Genomic DNA, 9,367 nt, shown 5'->3' on the forward strand with positions numbered 1-9,367 from the left:
TTTTTTTTTTTTTTTTTTTTTTGTACTGGGGATCAAACTCAGGACCTTGCACTTGCCAGGAAGGCACTATGCCACTAAGCTATATCCCTGGCCCTACCAAGGTAAATTTGAAAAGAGTGAAACCACAGAAAATTTTAAAAAATTAATATGTTATATAAATTAAAAACTAAGGAGCTGCCAGGTGTGTTGGCACATGCCTGTAATTCCAGCACTTGGGAGGCTGAAGCAGGAGAATCATTGTGAGTTCAAGGCCAGCCGGGACTACACAGTGAGTTCAAAGCTAGCCTGAACATAACGAGACCCTGTCTCAGAAAACAAAAACAAAACGAAATAAAATCCTAAGGAGTCATCTCTAACAAAGAACAAAAGATTTTATATAAGTAGCAAAAAATTAGGCAACAAAGACTTTAAAAATTGAAGATAATAGGGGTTGAAGGGAGGTCAGGGGAATGGGAAAAAATGAGAACCAAGATGGATTATGTAAAGGTGCAAATTTCCAATGATGAACAATTGTATTGTATACCTTAAATGTACCAATAAAATTAATTAAAAAAATAAAAATAAAACCTATTTTTATTCACCTCTAAAAAAATTGAAGATAATAAAATAGGCTGCTGTGATTTATTTCCTCATGTTAACAAAATTTGAATTATAATTCAACAATAACTAAAGCCATATGTTAGCCTAGGAAAGTACGTGTCAGATAAGATAAGATAAAATGTCATACTTTAAAGAGATACCTGGAAGTTACATGACATTACTGTTTATACTGGAAAGTGACCCTCTGAACAGTGATCAGTTTATATAGAGAATCACATAATTTAAGTCTGGATAGATCTTTTTCAGCCACTGCATTTTCCAATGAGGAAACCAGCCCTCAGCAGTCCAGACAACTTGATGCGCAGGACAGATAGTAGTAGATCTACTTCAGTCAAGACCAAGTGCTGGACTCCAAGACTCGTTAGACTCATGGGGAGTTTCCTGTGTGGGTCTGCAAAACTGCAAGAATTATCCATTTTTCTTAATTTTTCCATCATTACAGGAAAACCAAGCTAGCAGAGTTACAGTATGCCAATGAACTAGGAGTAGAAGATGAAGACATAATTACTGATGAGCAAAGAGTTCCAGAACAACAGTCTAGATTCACTGCACCCACTGGAATTAGCCAGCCTGTAGGCAAAGTATTTGTCGAAAAAAGCCGTAAGTAGTATCTTGTTTTGGAAAAAGATCTCCTTGCAAGTTACAAAGGATATCCTTTGGCCTTGTAATTATACTTCTAACAATCTGAATTAAGGAAATAATTAAAAACACCCCATTTGGGACTCGCCACTGTCTCTCAGGAGCTGTGAAACCACTGAGCTAAATCCCTGGCCTTCTCAGGAGCTATTCTTATTCTCCATTCCTATTCCCCAATACATTTTCCTACTCTTGAAAAAAAATGGACATAAACATATGTATCAAGCTATGCATAACACTTATTTGTAGGGTAAAAAATTAGGAGCAACATAAATGTAAAACAAGAGGGGAATGATTTCAAAAAACTATGGTCTATCTGTATAATAAAATATTCTGCACTATTAAATGTATAGGGAGACTTTGCATGGAAAGAATCTAATGAAAAATGAGCATGCCTCCACATATGCACACACAGAGTTTGATCTCACCTATAGAAAAATGCAAATGACAAAAGACTTGAAGGAAATATGACAAAATATTAGTGCTGGTTGATTCTGGGTTTGGGATTATGGGTGATTTAAAAAAATCTTGCTCCATCCCCACCTGTTTTCTTCTCTTTTGTTGTATTTGACCAGTTTTGAGCAATTGGTAGTAGCTGTGGTAGTAGGGCAGGTAATGATATAATTTCTACAAGTAAAAGTAAAAGAGAAAATACATGTTGGAACTACCCTGTTATATAAACACAACATTATAGCTATGTATCTTTGGGAAAATGTTTCTGACATTGTACAGCATATACTGGTTATAAATTGGATTTGCAATTTATTTCAGCTTGGGCTGCTACAAAAAAGTGCCATGGAGTAGGTACTTAAATAATTAATTTATTAGGGCCGGTGATTTGGCTCAGTGGTTCCACTGTCTGCTTTGCAAGCGCAAGGGCCCGAGTTCAATTCCTGATACCAAAAAACCCAAAAAAGCAATACATTTCTTTCTCACAGTTCCAGAAGCTAAGAAGTCAGGATGGTGCTGGTAGACCTGATTTTTAGTGATGGTTCCTTCCTGGCTTGCAGATGACTTCCATCTCCCTGTGTCTTCACATGGCAGAGAACACGAGTGTCTCTTCCCTTTAAAAAAAGACAGTAATCCCATCAGGGAGCTCTACCCTTGTGACTTTATGCAAACTGAATTACCTCTCAGGTGTAGCACTTCCAAATACCATCAGACAGAGGATTAGGGCTTCAACATAAGAATTTGGGGGAACGCATTCAGTCCGTGACACACTGTTAAAAAAAATCTATACAAAGCATGATCATGGCTTTGTCCTCCTATGGTGGATATACTGTGGATGTATTGCCTAAAGAACTCCAAAACATAAAGTCCAGTCTTTAAAACTGACAGTGTCTGTCTTGCATAAGTGGTTTTAGAATTCTGTTCTCATAAGATCCTATGTTCAGGATCATGCAGTTCTTGGCCAGTGAGACGTCCTGTGGTCAGAGAGACTAACAGCTCACCACCAGTTCACAGTTGGCCAGTGAGAACTGGGACTTGCACTACATTTCACAGCTTCTTAGTGTGGTTCCTTTGGCAGTATACCATATGCCCATTTAATTTACTTCAGTCTCTTTTTTTCTTTCATACTGGGGATCAAACTCAGGTCCTTGCACTTGAGAGGCAGGCAGCGGAACCACTAAGCTAAATCCCCAGCCTTACTCCAGTCTATTTTCAAGCAGTATCATGCAGTTCTTTTTGGGGGGGGCGGGGTTTTGAGACAGAGTCTCACTTTGTAGTTGACACTGACCTGGAACTCACTATGTAGCCCAGGCTGATCTCGAACTCACAGTGATCCTCCTTCCTCGGCCTCCTAAGTCATGGGATTGTAGGCGTGCACCACCACACCTGGCTCTCAGTCCTCATTTTTTTCTTGCTTCCCTTAACACAAATTTTGCTACTTGAGTAACTGACAATAAAAGGGACCAGTGGTTTATTGTCTGTTGAAAGTGTTTTCTCTTTAACAAATAAATAAAGATTCTTTTATCCTCCAACACACCTGCTGGCTGGGTTTGGTGAGGGCATTTGTGGGACCTTTCTTACTTTCTGAGGTCTGTCCATGGATTTCTAGTTGACAGGAAGGATAAAGCCCTGTTGATGTGAGCTGCAGTGCTGACACTTGAGCTGACAACTTTCCTTAGGAAGCTTCATAATATAAATTTATGAAACACCTCGTTTCTTTTCTGTCAATACAGAAAGCTATAGGCATTTAAACCATTAAACTTCTAAAGTCTCTAGCTGGGCAGCACATACCTGAGGTAGGAGAATCAATATACGTTTGGGTCCTGCCTAGGCAATTTAGTGAGACCCTGTCTTGAAATAAAAGGAGCTGGGGGTGCAGCTCAGTATGGGTCAATCCTACTGTCAAAAAAGTCTCTAAATTAGAATTTTGTAAACTACATCATGTTAAAAGTTGAGTTGAAAGTTCATTATTGTGTTTCATAAATTCCTAAACTTGTTACTTTAACACCGATTTTGGTTGAGAAGGCAGTGCCTTAACGTGGCTTATTTTTGTTGGTTTTTTTGTTTGTTTTGTTTTGGTACCAGGGATTGAACTCAGGACTTTGTGCTTGCAAAGCAGGCAGTGGCACCACTGAGGTAAATCCCTGGCCCAACATGGCTTTTTTTTTAAAGATGACAAAATAGTATGTTTAAACAACCCAAAAAAACAAAAAAACAAAAAAACACCGAGTCCAAGAGTTTTTATATAGACAAACAGCAAACTTTCTTAGTTGAAGCTTCTTACATGTTTACTAATGGTTTCTCTCTTGCTGTTTGCTGTTTGTTGTTCTGCATCCTTAGGGCGATTCCAGGCTGCTGATCGTTCAGAGTTGATAAAGACCACAGAAAACATAGACGTAGACGTGACCATGGACGTGAAGCCTTCCTGGAGCACCAGAGATGTGGCACTTTCTGTACACCGAGCTTTCAGGTATGGGCTTCACTGGATTTCATAATTTAAAATTTTAAAAAGTTGGGGCCAGGTATTTATCTCAGTGGTTTTGCACCTGCCTCACAAGCGCGAGGTCCCGTGTTCCATCTCTGATACCCCAAAAAAATTTAATTAATTAATTAATTAAAATAAAATAAAAATTAGAAAAAGTCCTGGCTATTCAGTACCATTACCAAAATTGACAATTAAAAATGGTATGTAGGTATATTTTTAAAACATTCCATTGGAGTAAAATGATCTGCCTGTCAGCGTGAGTAAAAAGAACAGGCCTAGTGAGGGATGCAGTCTGGGGAATGCTTGCTTAGCACATGTGAGGCCCTAGGGTTGATCCTCAGCTGTGAAGAAAGAAGGTTTGTACTCTTTTCATAATATGTTGGATTTCATTCTTCTTATACGTGAAAAGATTTTAAAAATTGTTTAATTGGGCATAGTGACACACCTGTAATCCCAGCACTCAGAAAGCTAAGGCAGGAGGATTGCCATGAGTTCAAGACCAGTGTGAACTGCATAGCAACACCCTGTTTCAAAACAAAAAAAAATTGTTTATTCTCTTATTGTAGTTATTCATGTACAGCAAGCAACTCAACCCTTTTCCTTGCAGGATGATTGGTCTCTTTTCTCATGGCTTTCTGGCGGGCTGTGCTGTGTGGAATGTTGTTGTGATCTACACTCTAGCAGATGAACAGCTGTCTGACCTCCCCAACCTTCTGCAGCAATACAAGACCTTAGCATATCCATTCCAGAGTCTCCTGTACTTGCTTTTGGCTCTAAGTACAGTCTCAGCTTTTGACAGGTATGACTTGTGCATGCATATTCCTCTAATTTTCTTCAAGAGGAGATGTATCACTCACTGACTATGACAATTTTCAAGTAGAATTTCAGGATATTAATACTACTTTTAACATTATTTTAAGTCAGTCTTTGGATTAAGGTGACCTTAAGTTACCTCTCCAGAAAACATGTTTCAAATAAAGTCATATTGGAGGGGAGGAGGGGGTGAAGGGAGGTTGGGGACAAGGGGAAAAAATGAGAACCAAGACCTGGCATGGAAAGGTACAGGATCCCAGTAATGAATGTAACTGTACTGTCTACCTAGAATGTACCAATAAATTCAATTTAAAATTTTTAAAAAAAGTCATATTCACACATTCCAAGGGTTATAAATTCAATACATTTTTGGTAACATTTTTGCCATACCAGGGATCAATCTCAGGACCTTGTGCTTACCAGACAGGTGCAGTGCCCCTGAGCCACATCCTTGGCCCTTCCCATATATTTTGGGGGGACTACAGTTCTACCCTTAAAAGAAAAAAACTTGATTGCTTCATGACATGGGTAATAGAAATAGGAGCGAACAAATTTTGCAGATGAAGTTTAATTTGTCTTCTTAGGATTTCCTAACTCCAAGGGAGTGTGCCTATTACAGTCCTCTAGTTAGACGTGTTACATGTCTTTGTAAACAGGATAGTATCTTGCATGTAGGTATAAACTACAGCTACATAAAGCCTTGTGATACAGGGGTCCTGCATCCCTGGGCCATGGCCTTCACTGGTCTGTGCCACTTCCAGTCACAAACATCACCTCCTGAGCTCACCTGCTGTGGGCAGCACAGCCTTAGGTCTCCAGGAGCGACCTGCTCAGGGAGGGATCTGGGTTTTTTTCCTTATGTAAATCCAATGCTTGATGATCTGAGGTGGAGCTCAGGACCCCCTTCCCACCATCTGTAGAAAATTTGTTTTCAGCAAAACTAGTCCCTGATGCCAAAAATATTGGAACCACTCCTGTAATAGTCTGTGGTAGCAGGAGAATAGAAAAGGAAAGAATCATAGTCGGGAAAGTGTGTATTTGTGAGAAGGTTTACAACTGCAGCATCACAAGAAGCTTTTCTATTTTCCAGAATTGACTTTGCTAAGACATCAGTAGCAATTCGAAATTTTTTTGCCCTGGACCCAGCAGCTTTAGCATCTTTTTGTAAGTAATAGTTTATTTAAGTTATTCTGTAATTTTGAACCAGGAAAAATATGATTCTGTTTTTTTTTAAGTTTTACATTATTGTTTTATATTATTACCCTTATAGAAGTTTAGTGAATTTGTAATTAAAAACGTAGTAGGCACAATTTTGATAGAATTTTTTTGCATTAGAAGTTCATTTAAATAATCCTTCAGAGTTTAATTTGTACATAAGGTCTTGAGTTCCTCAGCATCAAAAATAAAGTTTGAGGGGCCGGGTATTTAGCTCAGTGGTTCCACCACCTGCCTCACAAGGACAAGGTCTTGAGTTTGAGCCCTGGCACCAAAAAAATAAATAAAATAAAAAATAAAGTTTGATTTGTCCTACATTAGTTAATTTTTTTAGCTTTTTTACTTTATACCTGACACTAAACATACTCAGCTGGTGTGACCACTCAGTAATAAATACTATTTTACATCTTTTTATTAATTTAGAATACATTTTGTTTTGAGAATATTAATAAAACTAGTTTTGGGACCTTGAGCAAGTTATTTCATTTCTTTTTATTGTTTTCCCGGCACAAGTTATTTAATTTCTTAAAAGGTGGTCTAGATGCTTTTCAGTTCTGATCATAAAATAGTGAGCAGCTTAAACAATTCTCAGTGCTTGTCTTATTGAGAAGACTGTTGCTTGAAAGTGATTAACTGAATTTCTTTTATATCAGCATTCACTGAAGTACAGATTACTTTTGACCGTTTTAACCTATAAATTCAAAATAAAAATTATTAGTAATTTCATTGTCTTTTTTTCAGTGTACTTCGTTGCTCTTGTACTGTCTCTGAGTCAGCAGATGACAAGTGACAGAATCCACCTTTACACACCTTCTGTTAACAGCAGCCTCCGGTATGAATTCAGGCAATGGTAGCACTTGTTAATGGTAGAACAGCAACAGTGGAGTAACAGTACCTTTCCTTCCATTCTTGTTTACGCTTTCATCTACAAACAATAATGCAGACCCTATTTTAATTCTAAAAATATTTCCAAATTTCCTTTGGTTAATGGATGACTACTATATATACTTGCATTGTTAATGAAGTGTCTTCTTTTCAAAAATATGTTTTAGATCCGTAAGTCATCATGCAGTGGACCGGAGGAGTTCTCCTCGTCCCCCCAGTCAGGACAGTGAGGGGAGAGGGTGGCTGGAGCAGATTCAGAAAACCCAGCAGTACTGGCGGGGTGGAGCAGAGAGCCAGGTCCGCAGAGTGGTGGCCCAGAGTGGAGCTGCAGAACAGCTGAGGTTCTAGTGAGAACTCAGGCTGGCGGCTAGAGTCTCTGTTTTGTGAGTGCCGAGAGAATGAGTTAAGAGATAAAAGACAGACATTTAACTGAAGAAGGAGGGAAACTGAGGAAATCTTTTTGAGAATACTAACTTTCCACTTATGGTGATGTGCAGAGCACATATATTTAGAGTTCAAGTCATTGTACCCTTGTTCTTCTGATAGATGTGTTGCATTCTGTACTTGTTATTTCTCTAGAAGAGGTCTGTTCTTTCTTTAAGTTCATAAAATAGCTATACTTTGATATATCAACCAAAATGAAGATATTTCTAATGAGTATTTCTATACCTCCAGGGCTGCAGCAATTGAGGAACAGAGTCTGCAGCAGTGGATTTTGGTGAATTTGGTGGTGGCCCTTCTGGTGGGATTGTCTTGGCTATTTTTGTCATATAGACCAGGCATGGATCTTAATGAAGGTATTAAAGAAAAATAGTGTACGAGTATCCTGAATCTTCTCTAATGACTTTTTAAAGTCTCTATGATATCTTAACAACAAGCTAGGTATGGTAGCATGTGTCTGTAATCCCAACACTTGGGAGGCTGAAGTAGGGGGATTGCAGTGAGTTCAAGGCCAGCCTGAACTACATAGTGAGACCCTGTCTTAAAACCAACAACAACAAAAGTATATTTAAAATAAAACTATGCAGGAAGAGTGAAAATAAGTTGATGACCAAATGGCAGAAGGAGCAGGGGGCCTGGACAGTCGGGTCTGGTCCCTAACAGAGGGATCTCTTGTCTTGGAACTCTTCGGGCCACTCAGAGAAAGTCTTTGCTCTTCACCAGTCTTCATCGTCTCTTGGTGAAAATATCTCTTAATTTGAAATAAATTAGCCTGTCTGCCAGACACATACTCAAGTGAATTCTTCTTACTTCTTCTTCTACTTGGTGCAAATCCTTAACTCTCCATAGAGTTATTCATTATTGGCAGTGTTTAGTTTTAACCCTAGTGCCCAGTGCCCCGCAGACCCAGACCCTCTGGGACCCCTGCAAGGAAGACTTCTGCTGTAAAGCGCTCATCCATCGCAGTGCTTGGCAGTGCTGAGCGTTTGTCCTAGACATGCTTTCTCCACAGAAGCTCTACACCCTCACCCTGGAATCTTTCTTAGGGATATCTGCTGGACTTTGCAGTGGTAGTTCCAAGTCCTCCTCCTTTATCTGTCCCTACGTTTTAGATTATTTCTCACTATAAAAATTACACCTTGTAGCCGTTTAATGATCTTAGGTATCTGAGTGTCCTAAATTTCCTGGCAAGTTATCTCCATTGTATATTTTATTTTTCAGGGTTTATAATACATTTAAAGCTTGAATATTTGTTATTAGCACACCCTTAACAGGTTTCACTGTCAAGAAATCATACTTATGCTTTTCTGTTACTGTGTATTATGTCACTATTTGAAGAGACTGTTTATAGCTAAGCTGTAAAACTCTTTGAGGTGCTAGGAAACTATCTGAAGTACGGTCTGTTCTTTCTTCTCCAGAGTTAATGTTCTTCTGTGCTACGGAAGAGTATCCAGAGAGAGGCATCAAAGCCTCTTCATAGTATCAGCTCATCTGCAGAGGGATAATGGCCCAGTATTTTTCCCACCTTTCAAATAAATGTATTTTATATGTATATGTGTATTTGTAACTGATTTTTTATTATATAATACCAAAAAATTTCTCAGTTATAGAAAAAATGTTAAAATTGATCTTCCATTTATAGTAAAACATTAATTTCCTTAGTCTTATTATATTAATGACAAAAAAGAATGATTTAGAAACCAGTAGATAAAAGTGCTTTTTTCCTGCTCTCTCAAATGTATTTTCATAATTAGTATCTTTAAAAGACTAATTCAAAAAAACTTCAAATTTAGTTGTACAAAATATATACCAAATTTAATTATAAATTTAGGGAATAGAGGG

At 38.2% G+C, this 9,367-nt stretch overlaps 1 protein-coding gene across 6 annotated transcripts in view; it reads left to right on the top strand.

Moving 5' to 3' along the window:
* Nucleotides 1-9,092, top strand: part of Tmem237 (transmembrane protein 237) — a 20,070-nt gene extending 10,978 nt beyond the window's left edge. For 3 of the 6 annotated variants that reach the window (XM_010617520.3, XM_010617521.3, XM_010617524.3), the window contains exons 7-13: nucleotides 1,043-1,200; nucleotides 4,027-4,156; nucleotides 4,779-4,970; nucleotides 6,075-6,148; nucleotides 6,941-7,031; nucleotides 7,760-7,881; nucleotides 8,944-9,090. In XM_010617520.3, coding sequence (XP_010615822.1) covers nucleotides 1,043-1,200; nucleotides 4,027-4,156; nucleotides 4,779-4,970; nucleotides 6,075-6,148; nucleotides 6,941-7,031; nucleotides 7,760-7,881; nucleotides 8,944-9,005 — 829 coding nt within the window. In that variant the 3' untranslated portion in view covers nucleotides 9,006-9,090. Of the gene's footprint in view, nucleotides 1-1,042; nucleotides 1,201-4,026; nucleotides 4,157-4,778; nucleotides 4,971-6,074; nucleotides 6,149-6,940; nucleotides 7,032-7,759; nucleotides 7,882-8,943 lie in introns of all 6 variants that reach the window. The other 3 variants (XM_010617517.3, XM_010617522.3, XM_033756299.1) reach the window with 2 other exon arrangements.
* Nucleotides 9,093-9,367: the final 275 nt, after the last annotated feature.

Source organism: Fukomys damarensis, unplaced genomic scaffold (assembly GCF_012274545.1).
Source record: "Fukomys damarensis isolate Sample0158 unplaced genomic scaffold, DMR_v1.0_HiC HiC_scaffold_26, whole genome shotgun sequence".
Taxonomy (NCBI): domain Eukaryota; kingdom Metazoa; phylum Chordata; class Mammalia; order Rodentia; family Bathyergidae; genus Fukomys; species Fukomys damarensis.